Below are 14,280 nucleotides of genomic sequence, written 5' to 3' on the forward strand. Positions count from 1 at the left end.
ACAGCACAGAAACAGGCCATTTGGCCCAACAGGTCCATGCTGGTGTTTATGCCCCACACGAGCGTCCTCCCTTCCTACTTCATCTAACTGTATCAGCATACCCTTCTATTCCTTTCTCCCTCATATGTTTATCTACCTTCCCCTTAAATGCATCTATCCTAGTCGCCTCAACTACTCCTAGTGGTAGCAAGTTCCACATTCTAACCACTCTTTGGGTAAAGAAGTTTCTCCTGAATTTCCTATTGCATTTATTCGTGACTATCTTATATTTATGTAACCTAGTTCTGGTCTCCACCGCAAGTGGAAACATCGTCTCTATGTCTACCCTATCAAACCTTTTCATAATCTTAAAGACCTCTATTAGGTCACCCCTCAGTCTTTTTTCTAGAGAAGAGAGCCTCAGCCGGTTCAATCTTTCCTAATAGGTATAACCTCTCAGTTCTGGTATCAACCCAGTAAATCTTTTTTGCACCGTCTCCAGTGCCTCTATATTCTTTTTACAATATGGAGACCTGAACTGTGCACAGTACTCCAAGTGTTGTCTAACCAAGGTTCTATAGAAGCTCAACAAAACTTCCCTGCTTTTCAATTCTATCCCTCTAGAAATGAACCCGACTGCTTTGTTTGCTTTTTTATGGCCTTATTAACCTGTGTCATTACTTTTAGTGATTTGTGTATCTGTACCCCCAGATCCCTCTGCTCCTCTAGCCCATTTAAACTCTTACTATCTAAGGAGTATGTGGCCACCTTATTCTTCCTCCCATATATACCACCTCACATTTAACTATTTTGAAATTCATTTGCCAATTACGCGCCCATTCTGCAAGTTTATTAATGTCTTCCTGTATTTTGTTGCAGTCATCCTCAGTGTTAACTATATCCTCAATTTGGTGTCGTCTGCAAATTTTGAAATTGTACTTCCGATTCCTGAGTCCAAATCATTTATGTAAGTGGTGAACAATAGTGGTCCCAGCACCGATCCTTGTGGAACACCACTTCACACCTTTTGCCTATCTGAGTAACTACCTTTAACCCCTACACTCTGTTTTCTGTTTTATAGCCAGCTTGCAATCCATTCTGCTACTTGTTACCTGATTCCACATGGTCTGACCTTAGTCATGAATCTACTATGCAGTACCTTATCGAAGACCTTTTGAAAATCCAAATATATTACATCTACTACATTACCCATATCTACCCTTTCTGTTACTTTTTCAAAGAATTCACTAAGGCTGGTCAAGCATGACCTTCCCTTTTGAAATCCATACTGACTATTCTTTATTATATTTTCAATTTCTTGATGTTTTTCTATTGCAAGTAAAGATTCCATTACCTTTCGTACCACTGACTTTAAGCTAATTGGTCTATAGTTCCCTGGACTTGTTCTATCTCCCTTTTTTAAATATAGGAATAACATTCGCTGTCCTCCAGTCCTCTGGTACTATTCTCTTTTCTAATGAATTTTTATATATATGTAACAGTGCCTCTGCTATCTCTTCCCTAACTTCGTTTAATATGCGTGGATGCAATCCATCCAGACCAGGGGTTTATCCTCTCTAAGTTTGATTAGTTTATCAATTATCTTCCCCCTTTCTATCTTAAATGTCTTTCTATCATTTTTGATCTCTTCTTCTAATGTCATGTCCACCATGTTAATCTCCCTGGGAAATATTGAGGCAAAGTAATTATTTAATATTTCTGTCATTTCGCTGTCATTACCTGTGAGTTTATCTTGTGCATCCCTTAGTGGCCCTGTCCCTGCTAGCAACTAAAGCAAAATTGGAAAACCAGTAAACAGAAAAAGATAAAGAAAAGAATAAAGATCTTGCATTTATGTAGTGTCTTTGCTTATTATGTCCCAAAGCACTTTATAACCAATGAATTACTTTTGAAGTGTAGTCACTGTTGCTTTGCAGGCAATCATGGCAGCCAATTTGCACAAGAAAACACCACAGCGATCTCTGGAAAAACTGGAGCTACATATGGTCATGGTGTGGGTGCACCTTGTCAATAATATGGGGGTGGGGTTGGCTGGGCTGGGTCAGGCTGAATCTGCGATCTAACGTCTCCACTTTATATGCCTAGGGTCGCTATGTATGGAAAACATATACAGTGAGGCACTGCTGAAAGCTGACTGATGGTCAGTCATTAAATCTGGGGAGCCAGTAGCATTTAAAGGGGTGCTGCTTGCCCTTAAAGGGGAGACAATTTTTCACATCTTACTAACATTTGCTCTCTGGGAGAATGGCTGAGAGGAGAAAGAGTCCTGCGTGAAGTGGTTCTCCTCGTCCAGATCATGCAATAAAATGGGAGTGGACAGAACCAAACCTATCATCCCAATCATCGGAAGTGTTACTTGTATAGCTGCAGCTATTTGAAACTTTAAATGTAAATGTAGTACAGCAAAAGCATTGATTGTGAGAAAAAATAGCATCAGGCAACTAAAAAAAGCACAACTGCACAACCTTCTAGATGCAGGCAAAATAACAGCAAATTGTCTTTTAGGCTCTATTGAACATGTTCCATTTGCTCACCATTATTGTGGCCAATTTTTGCTGGCAAGACTAGTATTGTGATGGAGCCTCACCTGAATTTGTGAAATATTTTGTGGGATCTAATTTCCCTATGTTAATGAGGACTGCACATGCCAGTAGCATAACTTCAATAAAATGCTCCAAAATGCTCATTGCAAAGTCAAGGGTGCTGCGAATTGGGTTGCAAGGCAGTGAGCCCAACTTTACAGCCTGCACCTCTGCCTATGAAGCACCAGTAGCAAGAGGGGCCTTGCAAAATGGGACCTTATATTTCACTGTATTATAAAGGAATAATAGGTTACAATGTGCTCCAAGACAGTAAGGGATCTTGGAGGTTAAGTGGCGTTTATAAATGGATACCATCTCAATGGATGTGTTATTGCCTTGTGCCACCTTCCAGGCTGACTCTTAATCCATATCTAATTACTCCCAGGTATCCATTATTCTCTATTTAAATACGATCATCCTGAAACTCGCTGTACTCACGTCCATAGCACATATGCTCAACACAGTCATCCCAGACATATTAGAAACAGAGCACAGATGGAGGGAGTATAATAAGGTTTCAACTCATTAAATAAAGTGGATAGTCCACCATTCCCCATTGCGGATCCTCTGTGATCTATTATCTCAATGTTGTTCACTTTTGTTACCCAGTCAACATAGGTTCTGAATTGTTGAAAGTTATCTATCTGTCTGTCAACGTCTGTCTCTCTATCATCATTTTGAATTAAGGCCACGACAAAGCTGCTTGCATTTTAGTTAACATTAATTGCTAACAGTAACTTTAATTATTTAAAAACAGAAAAGAAACGAAACTGTATGTTATTGGCTTTCTGAATAAAAAGTGTATAAATCAGACGGATGCAAATGTTGGTCAAGTCCCATTTCAAGACAACAGCCAGCTACTTTAGGATTAATATCAATTGATTTGTTCATTTGATTTGTTTCATTTATTTCACGGTCTTCCCTAAAAAGGGAAAAAATGAAAACCGAAGAACAGCGCGGGTTTTTAACTCCAAACTGGACATCATTGTTGGAGGCTTACTTTTGACCCAAATGACGCAATTTGCAAGCCGCACGATAAGTCATAACCAAGAAATTTACAATGCTTCATTCAATTCAGCTCATGTAAAAAAAATCGAATGGAAGAAGAGGAACACAGTGCTGTGTGAATAAGATTGCATGTACGTGCAGTCAGTTTCAGAATGGAAATTCCCTGGAAAGGGAAACCGTCCCACGTGATTTCTAGAACCAGAGTGTGATTTTGAATGAGTGCACTTGTGGCACCTGAAGTGAATCCTTTATTCAGAGGCGCATGTGGTCCAGCACCGAGAGCAAGGAAAGCCGCTGGCGCTCGATCTGCTACTAGAGGGCTCAAAGCGCTGAGTCCTACTGGGCCTTTTAATCTATTACAGAATGACATCCCGATAACTGTTGCTTTTAATTAAAATTCATTTACAGAATGGACATTTTCAAATTTGGGGTTGCTGGTCAGTTTCTCTAAGGGTTACAGAAAGAAAAAAAAATCTATTTTCTTTTCACCGAATTTATAAACAGTAAAATAAATTGCAGTTGCAGTTTTTAAAATGCAAAGATGAAATAAAAATGCATTCTCATACATAAATCTGTATGTTATTACGTTGGTGGTTTTAATAATTATATTCAGAATAAATATGCAGAGAATCGAATTTGTGAAATTGACACGTCGCATTTATTGAATCAGAACAAAAAAACTGACATTTGTTTATTAGACCAGTGGATGAGTTCTGACAAATCTGTGTTGGGAGTTAGATTTCTTCATCGGGTGACGCTGTCACATTTCATCTGATGAACTGATCTGTGGGATCCTTTTTTTTTTGTTTGAATTCCTACGTGGGTCCAATAAAAAAAAAGTGGGCAAATACTGTCTGGCTTTTATACCTGCCACAGATCGACAGAGGCGGTCACAGGTTGGATATAACCCGCCCCTGACACACACACACACACACACACCACACACACAAAAAAAAAATGCAGAAGGAATAACTGATGAAGGAATCGGGGTTGAAAGGAGCAATCGGCTGGCGCTTCATGAGCTTTCGAAATCGCGAAGCCTTGTCGAGCAGGGTTGTGTGGAGGCTGCGGCTTCCCGTCGTACAGTTACAGTCTCTTGTACAGGAGGAGAGCAGCTGGATCGCTATTGTCATCTCCCGGCAGCTGAAATAAAGCAGCTGCTGCACCACCGCGCCGACAACAGCAGCCCCGGACCGAGCTTCATCTCCCCCCGCCCCCGGCCGCAGCACCGCACCGGCACCGGCACTGCACTGCCCCCCCGCCCCCCCCCCCCCCCCCGCCCACTGCCTGCCTCCCTCCCACCTGCACCACACTGGGGACTATGACCTTGAGCTGATAAGCGGCTTCATTCGCACCTTTGCTTTTTTACTGGAGGGAAAACAAAAAAAAAAACAAATTTCTCTCTCTGTTTACACTTCATGGGGATGTGTTCAAGGCAGGAGCGGATACAGACAGACATAGACAACGTACTCCAGAGGTGCAAGGCGGACAAGGACTGCCTGTTTTCCGGTAAGATTTCCTTATTATTAATATGTATATATATATATTTAAAAAAAGAGACACATCCCAAATGATGTTTTGTTGTTTTGTGTCGCTATTACAATCCCGGCAGTGCGCTGTCATTATTGTATTTGAATTGGTTCATTGACACCATGCAGTCAAAAAAAAATAAAAGGAAAGCCATCCTCGGTATTATATGCACTCTGCATTAATTTATAACATTTGAGATGCTTTTAGTACAATCTCGATATGATGGAGCAGTAGGATCAATACGACTGTATTTGCATTTTCTGTCCATTTCCATGGAGCTGTCCGTTCGCATCGACAATTTTGTTGTCGCTATGGAAACACTTGTTGCAGAAAAACGTACTGTAAATGCCCAGCTCTATGAAGTGCTCCAGCCCAGACTCTGAGCTGCAATGTGATTGTTTCACTGATGCTGGATTTATCTCATTAATCCACCTTTTGGCAGATCTCGCCAACAGAACAGGCGGCTCCAAATCTGGTGGTTGGTTTGTAATTGTTTGATTTTGATGTTTATTTTCTTTTGTTTTTAGATTTCAGATATTCCGATTCCACCTTCACCTTCACATATACAAGAGGCTCGAAGAGGTAGGGTGGAACTTTTTCTCTCTTTCCTCCCCCCCGCAAAAAAAAAGTTTTGTGCCTTTGTGTGTGGGACCAGTCCTTGCTTGTTATAATGTGGGTACTTAGACTTGCTCGGAACTTCCGTATCTCCGGGCAAATACTCCTTTCGGTTAAGCTGAGGGGGGAGGGGAGGGGGGTTGCTTGTGTTTTTCACTAAAGATTGATGACAACTGCGTGCAGCAGCACAGAACATGTTCTGGATTGCGGAACTATTTTTTGAAGAGGCGGCATTGTCTGGTTGTTTAAATATAAACAAGGTGGAAATCTGCAAACAGCCTCCACGCAACATCCTATGCATCAATAAAATATCCTCCGAATACTGGAAACAGTGTCGCACACTTTGACTTATATAAGTAAATGTACTTTATGGGTTTATATCCATAGTGCTGAATAAACTGCATTATGTGCAACTCGCCATATATGCGGCTTATATTAAGGTAAATAAATACTTTATATATGTCACGACACTGCTGGGTAACAGGACATTTTTCGAAAGAAATATGAGTTGCGATATTTTTGCCCTTTTGTTTTACCCCTAACACTTTCAAGCATTCGCACTGCATTAAAATAAAAACAATGCTGTAGATTTTTGAGAGAAAAAAAGTCAGTTGAGAAGTTTCTAATTGTGCTAACTTTAACCATGGCCTCTCCTGGTCCATGTTGTTCTACCTCTTTAAACATCATTGTTGTGTGCAATGAAGCGCATTTGTGATGATCCAGTTTTAGCCAAGTTTAGATTAGCGTGGATGGTGAAAACCCAAGTTTAGTGGGTTAGCAACAGGCTTTGTTTTGGATTTAAAGACATGGTATAAAGTTATGTTTTTGTTTTTAAGAAATGGGGATTTTTTAGATTGCCTGGTCTGGTTTACCACCACTTCGTTTTTTTTAGTAGTTCGAATGATTGTGCAAACGCGAGTAAGAGGAAATGAGCATTGCTCAGACTCAAAAGAGGTTTTGAAACACTGAGCATGTGCTCAGAAACCTGTTTTACACCATATGCCGAGAAAATATTAATCTCAATTATAATCCTTCCAGCACCGTTAAAGAGTGTGCAGTTAAAACGAGACAAGGATGAAGAAAATAGCACATGTGTTAGGAGTTTCATTTATTGAGCATCTTTGTTGTGTATTTTTACTTACTGGTGATTGGATCATAAACACCTATTTCAGTGAATATAGGGACAGGAGCAGGCCATTCAGCCCCTCAAGTCTGTTCCACAATTCAAGTAGATTGTAGCTGATCAGTACCTCAACTTCATTTACTCACCTTTGCTCCATGTCCCTTGATACCCTCACCGAACAAAGATCTATTGATCTCAGTCTTGAAAATTTAATTTGACCCCCAGGATCCCGAGCCTTTTCGGGGAGAGAGTTTCAGAATTCCACTATCCTTTGTACAAAACACTGCTTCCTGATTTCATTCCTATATGGCCTAGCTCTAATGTTAAGATTATGTTCCCTTGTTCTGAATTCCCCCACCAGAGGAAATAGTTTCTCTATATGTACTCTATCAAATCCCTTTATCATTTTAATGACCTTGATTAGATCACCTCCTCAACCTTTTAAACTCAAGGGAATACAAACCAAGTTTATGCGACTTGTCCTCATAATTTAACCCTTTTAGCCTTGATATCATTCTGGTGAATGTGCACTGTACCTTATCCAAGCCCAGTATATCTTTCCTGAAGTTCGGCGCCCAATGCAATACTCCAGATGGGGTCTGACCAAGGCTCTGTACAACTGAAGCATAACTTCCTCCCTTTTGTATTCCAACCTCCTTGGGATAAAGGCAAATATTCCAATCAGAGAACATTCCCTTTATTCATACTCCCTGTCTTCTATCTCCCAACCAATTATCAATCCATGTAACAAGATTATCTCCAATTCAGTGTGCTTTCATTTTTGCTAATAATCTTTTGAGAGGAACCTTATCAAACACCTTCTGGAAGTCCATATAGACAACATCCATAGACACTCCCCTAGCCATCATGCTAGTGACTTCCTCAAAAAATACAACCAGATTAGTCAGACATGACCTACCCTTCACAAATCTATGCTGACTCTCCTTGATCAGCTCATATTTGTCCAAGTGCTCAGCCACTCTGTCTCTGATGATAGATTTCAGTAACTTTCCCACAATTGATATTAGACTGATGGGTCTATAATTATCTGGTTTCTCTCTTCCTCGGTTCTTAATTAATGGAGTGGGCCAAATAGCCTCCTTCTGTGCTGTATCATTCTATCATTCTATGATTCTATGATTTGCAATCTTCCAATTCAAAGGCACAATTCCTGAGTCTAGAGAGTTTTGGAGAATTATGACTAACACATTTGCAATCCCCTCACCTATTTTTAAAAATTCTTTAGGGTGGAAACCATCAGTTCCTGGAGAGTTGTCTATTTTCTCAGTTACCATTTTTTTTACTTATATCAAATCCACTAAGTTTCTCCCATTTTACTTGTGTTTAGGTTCCCTTGTATCGCTGGTATTTTATCCTCTTCCTCCACCGTGATAACAGATACAAAATACCCATTTAGCAAATCTTCCATTTCCTTTATAATCTTGCAAGTATCAGTCATTAATGGGCCAATTTTCCCTCTCACCACTCTAGTTCTCCTAATATATTTATAAAAACTTTTGATTTTAGCTTTAATATTACTTGCAAGACTCTCAAAATGCTTAGAATAATAGAGTGAGCATTGGACTTCTTGGAAAAATGTTATCATTAAAATCAGCTGATGAGTCTATACATTGGAGTATATTTGTTTTAAAAAGTGACCAGATTATTAATTTCCACAACTGAATAGCAAAAATACATATTCCAGGATTTTGTATCCGCCTTACTTACCACTGATTAAAAATGTAATTAAATCACATTTAACTGGAGGAGGGCTAATTTCAGTGAGTTGAAAAGGGATCTGGCCCAGGTGCATTGGAATCAAAGATTGGCAGGCAAAACAGTAAGTGAACAATGGGAGGTCTTCAATGAGAAGATAAATGTAAGGAATCTTACAACACCAGGTTATAGTCCAACAATTTTATTTTAAAATCACAAGCTTTCGGAGATTATCTCCTTCGTCAGGTGAGTGAGTGAAAGGTTCTCAAATCGCATATCTTATATTAGGCTGGGACACCATCACACCAATCAAAGGTGTCGTTGGTGCTCAGACAGGTTAGCCACAGAAAACAGTAGGTCCCAGTATGCTGAATACACATTGTGTCAAATTACACAGACAGAGAGAAAGAGATTCGAAAGGCAGAGAGAGAGAGAGAGAGAATATTAAAAACAGATAACTTAAAAAAAAGTTCGGGTACAGGCTAGACACCATACCCACAAGGGGGGAAAGGAAGGGCATCCAAAGCTACAACTCCCTGGATAACTAAAGATATAGAGGTTAAAATGAAACATAAAAAGGAGCCTTATAACAAATGGCAGGTTCATCATACAGTAGAGAACCAAGCCAATTACTGAAAGCATAGGGGAGAACGGAAAAAGGAAATAAGAGGAACAAAGAAATTATGAGAACAGATTAATGGCTAATATAAAAGGTAACCCAAAAGTCTTTTATAAAAATATAAATAGTAAAATGGTGGTCAGAGGATGGGTGGGGCTGATGAGGAACCAAAAAGGAAATCCTCTTGTGAAGGCACAGGGCATGGCTGAGGAACTAAATGAATACTTTGCATCTGTCTTTATGAAAGACGAGGATGCTGCCAACTTCACAGTAAAGGAGGAGGTAGTAGAGATATTGGATAGGATAAAAATAGATAAAGAGGAGGTGTTTAACGGGTTGGGCAGTACTCAAAGTAGAAAAGTCAGCTGGCCCAGATGAGATGCACTCTAGGTTGCTGAAGGAAGAAAGGTTGGAAATTGTGGCCACAATCTTCCAATCCTCACTAGATATGGGAATGGAGCCAGAGGACAGGAGGATTGCAAATGCTACACCCCTCTTCAAAAAAGGGAAGAGGGATAAACCCGGCAACTACAGGTCAGTCAGTCTAACATCGGTGGTGGGGAAACTTTCAGAGACAATACTCCGAGATAAAATTAATTGGCACTTGGAAAAGTATAGGTTATTAAATGAAAACCAGCATGGATTTGCTAAAGGCAAATCGTGTTTGACTAACTTGATTGAGTTCTTTGATGAAGTAATAGAGAGGGTTGATGAGGGTAGTGCGGTTGATATACAGGTACAGCAAGCAATTAGAAAGGCAAATGGTATGTTAATCTTTATTGCAAGCAAGGGGGTTGGAGTATAAGAGTAAGGAGGTCTTGCTACAATTATAAAGAGCTCTGGTGAGACAATGCCTAGAGTACTGTGTACAGTTTTGGTCTCCTTACCTAAGGAAGGAAATACTTGCCTTAGAGTGGGTGCAATGAAGGTTCACTAGATTGATTCCAGGGATGAGGGGGTTATCCTATAAGAAGAGATTGATTAGAATGGGCCTATATTCTCTGGAGCTTAGAAGAATGAGAGATGATCTCATTGAATCATATAAAATTCTTAGAGGGCTTGACAGGGTAGATGCTGAGATGCTGTTTCCCCTGGCTGGAGAGTCTAGAACTAGGGGTCATAGTCACAATATAAGGGGTTGGCCATTTAGGACCGAGCTGAGGAGGAATTTCTTAACTCAGAGGGTTGTGAATCTTTAGAATTCTCTACCCCAGAGGGTGGTGGATGCTGAGTCAGTGAATATATTCAAGACTGAGATCGATGGATATTTGGACACTAAGGGAATCAAGGGATATGGGGATAGGGCGGAAAAGTGGAGTTGAGATAGAAGTTCAGCCATGATCTTATTGAATGGTAGAGCAGGTTCGAGGGGCTGTATGGCCTACTCCTGCTCCTATTCCTTGTGTTCTTATGTTATGTATATGGTCTTTCAAAAGGCTCTTGGTAAAGTACCACTCTATAGACTTGTTAGCAAAATTATAGCCCATGGAATTAAAGGGACAGCGACAGCGTGGATATGAAATTGGCTAAGAGACAGAAATCAGAGAGTAGTGGTGAACGGTTGTTTTTCCAGATTAGAGGGAAGTATACAGTGGTGTTCCCCAGGGGTCAGTATTAGGACCATTGCTCTTTCTGATATATAGTAATGATCTGGACCTGGTATTCAGGGCATAATTTCAAAGTTTGCAGATGACACGAAACTCGGAAATGTGATAAACAATGAAGAGGATAGTAATAAACTTCAGGAGAACATTGGTGAAATGGCAGATGAAATTTAATACAGAGAAGTGTGAAGTGATACATTTTGGTAGAAAGAATGAGTAGAGGCAATATAAGCTAAATGGTACAATTTTAAAGGGGGTGCAGGAACAGTGAGACCTGGGGGCGTATGTACACAAATCTTTGAAGCTGGCAGGACAAGTTGAGGAGGTTGTTAAAATAGCATACGGAATCCTTGGCTTTATAAATAGAGACAAAAAGTGCAAAAGCAAGGAAGTAATGTAACCCTTTATAAAATACAGGTTACGTGCCAGCTGGACTATTGTGTCCAATTTTGGGCACCACACTTTAGGAAGGATGTCAAGGCCTTAGAGAAGGTGAAGAAGAGATTTACTAGAATGGTTCCAGGGGTGAGGGACTTCAGTTATGTGGAGACACTGGAGTAGCTGGGGTTCTCCTTAGAGCAGAGAAGCTTAAGAGGAGATTTGTTAGAGGAGTGTTTTGATAGAGTAAATAAGGAGAAACTGTTTCCAGTGGCAGAAGGGTTGGTAACCAGAGGTCACAAATTTAAGATAATTGGCAAAAGAGCCCGAGACGACATGAGGAGAAAAGTTTTTACGCAGCGAGTTGTTACGATCTGGAATGCGCTGCCTGAAAGGGCGGTGGAAGCAGATTCAACAGCAACTTTCAAAAGACAATTGGATAAATAGTTGAAAGGAAAAATTTACAGGCTATCGGGAAAGAGCCGGAGTGTGGGACAAAATGGATAGCTCTTCCGAAGAGCCAGCATAGGTAAGATGGGCCATAAGAAATAGGAGCAGGAGTAGGCCATACGGCCCCTCGAGCCTGCTCCGCCATTCAATAAGATCATGGCTGATTTTCAACCTCAACTCCACGTTTCCGCCCATTCCCCACATCCCTTGATTCCCTTAGAGTCCAAAAATCTATCTATCTTAGCCTTCAATATACTCAACGATTCAGCATCCACAGCCCTCTGGGGTAGAGAATTCCAAAGATTCACAACCCTCTGAGTGAAGAAATTCCTCCTCATCTCAGTCTTAAATGGCTGATCCCTTATCCTGAGACTATGCCCCCTAGTTCTAGACTCTCCAGCCAGGGGAAACAACCTCTCAGCATCTACCCTGTCAAGTCCCCTCAGAATCTTTTATATTTCAATGAGATCACCTCTCATTCTTCCAAACTCCAGAGAATATCGGCCCATTTTACTCAATCTCTCCTCATAGGATAACCCTCTCATCCCAGGAATCAATCTAGTGAATCTTCGTTGGACCGTCTCTTTCAGGAGGTGCATTCCAAGTATATCCTTCCTTAGATAAAGAGACCAAAACTGTGCACAATACACCAGGTGCAGTCTCACCAAAGCTCTGTACAATTGTAGTAAGACTTCCTTACTCTTGTACTCCAGCCCCCTTGCAGTAAACGCCAACATGCCATTTGCCTTCCTAATTGCTTGCTGTACCTGCATGCTAACTTTTTGTGTTTCTTGTACGAGGATACCCAAATCTCCATGAACACCAACATTTAATGGTTTCTCACCATTTAAAAAATATTCTGTTTTTCTATTCTTCTGATCACAGTGAACAACCATATTTCCCCACATTATGCTCCATCTACCACCTTCTTGCCCAGCCACTTAACCTGTCTATATCCTAAATGTAGAGGGCATGATTAAGAAGTTTGCAGATAATATAAAAATTGTCCATGTGGTTGATAGTGATGAGGAAAGCTGTAGACTGCAGGAAGATATCAATGGACTCGTCAGGTGGGCCGAAAAGTGGCAAATGGAATTCAACCCAGAGAAGTGTGAGGTAATGCATTTGGGGAGGGCAAACAAGGCAAGGGAATACACAATAAATGGGAGGATACTGTAATGGGAGTGCATGTCCACAGATCCCTGAAGGTAGTAGGGCAGGTAGATAAGATGGTTAAGAAGGCATACCGGATACTTGCCTTTATTAGCCGAGGTATAGAATGTAAGAGCAGGGAGATTATGCTTGAACTGTATAAAACACTAGTTAGGCCACAGCTGGAGTACTGCGTACAGTTCTGGTCACATTACAGGAAAGATGTGATTGCAATAGAGAGGGTACAGAGGAGATTTATAAGGACGTGCCAGGACTGGAGAATTTTAGGTAGGAAGAAATATTGGATATGCTGGGGTTTTTTTTGGAACTGAGGAGGCTGAGGGGAGACTTAATTGAGGTGTATAAAATTATGAGGGGCCTAGCTACAGTGGATAGGGAGGATCTAATTCCCTTAGCAGTGGGGTCAATAACCAGGGGTCATAGATTTAAAGTAATTGATAGAAGGATTAGAAGGGAGCTCAGGAATTATTTTTTCACCCAGACGGTGGTGGGGGTCTGGAACCCACTGCCTGAAAGGGCGGTAGAGGCAGAAACCCTCATTGCATTTAAAAGATGCTTGGATGTGCACTAGAAGTGCCGCCACCTAGAAGGCTACGGACCAAGAGCTGGAAAGTGGGATTGGCTGGATAGCTCTTCTTCGGCTAGTGCGGACACGATGGGCTGAATGGCCTCCTTCTGTGCCGTATATTTCTAAGATTCTATGATCCCTTTGCAGACTCTTTGTGTCCTCCTCACAGCTTACTTTCCCACCTAGCTTTGTATCATCAGCAAACTCGGATACATTACACTCGGTCCCTTCATCTAAGTCATTAATATTGATTGTACATAGCTGAGGCCCAAGCATTGATCCTTGCGGCACCCCACTAGTTACAGCCTGCCAAGCTGAAAATGACCTGTTTATCCCTACTCTCTATTTTCTGTCCGTTAACCAATCCTCTATCCATGCTAGTAATTTACCCCCAACCCCATGAGCCCTTATCTTGTGTAACAACCATTTATGTGGCACCTTTTGGAAATCATCCAAATATACTACATCCACTGGTTCCCCTTTATCTACCCTGCTAGTTACATCCTCAAAGAATGCTAATAACTTTGTTAAACATGATTTCCCTTTCATAAAACCATGTTGACTCTGCCTAATCATATTATGATTTTCCAAGTGCCCTGTTACCACATCCTTAATGATGGATTCCAGCATTTTTCTGACGATTGATGTCAGGCAAACAGGCCTGTAGTTCCCTGTTTTCTCTCTCCCTTCTTTCTTGAATAGCGGTGTTACATTTGCTACCTTCTAATCCACGGGGACCATTATAGAGTCTAAGGAATTTTGGAAGATCATAACCAATGCATCCACTCTCTCTGCAGCCACCTCTTTTAGAACCCTAGGCCATCAGGTTCAGGGGATTTGTCAGCTTTTAGTTCCATTAGTTTTTCTAGTACTTTTTCTCTACTGATATTAATTACTTTAATTTCCTCACTCTC

General features: G+C 40.8%; 1 protein-coding gene across 1 annotated transcript in view; it reads left to right on the plus strand.

The window, feature by feature from the left end:
- Positions 1-4,901: 4,901 nt before the first annotated feature.
- Positions 4,902-14,280, plus strand: part of parp8 (poly (ADP-ribose) polymerase family, member 8) — a 358,889-nt gene continuing 349,510 nt past the window's right edge. The window contains exons 1-2 of the mRNA XM_067985593.1: positions 4,902-5,099; positions 5,648-5,702. Coding sequence (XP_067841694.1) covers positions 5,009-5,099; positions 5,648-5,702 — 146 coding nt within the window. The 5' untranslated portion in view covers positions 4,902-5,008. The remainder of the gene's footprint in view (positions 5,100-5,647; positions 5,703-14,280) is intronic.

The sequence above is a fragment of the Heptranchias perlo genome, chromosome 1, assembly GCF_035084215.1.
Source record: "Heptranchias perlo isolate sHepPer1 chromosome 1, sHepPer1.hap1, whole genome shotgun sequence".
Taxonomy (NCBI): domain Eukaryota; kingdom Metazoa; phylum Chordata; class Chondrichthyes; order Hexanchiformes; family Hexanchidae; genus Heptranchias; species Heptranchias perlo.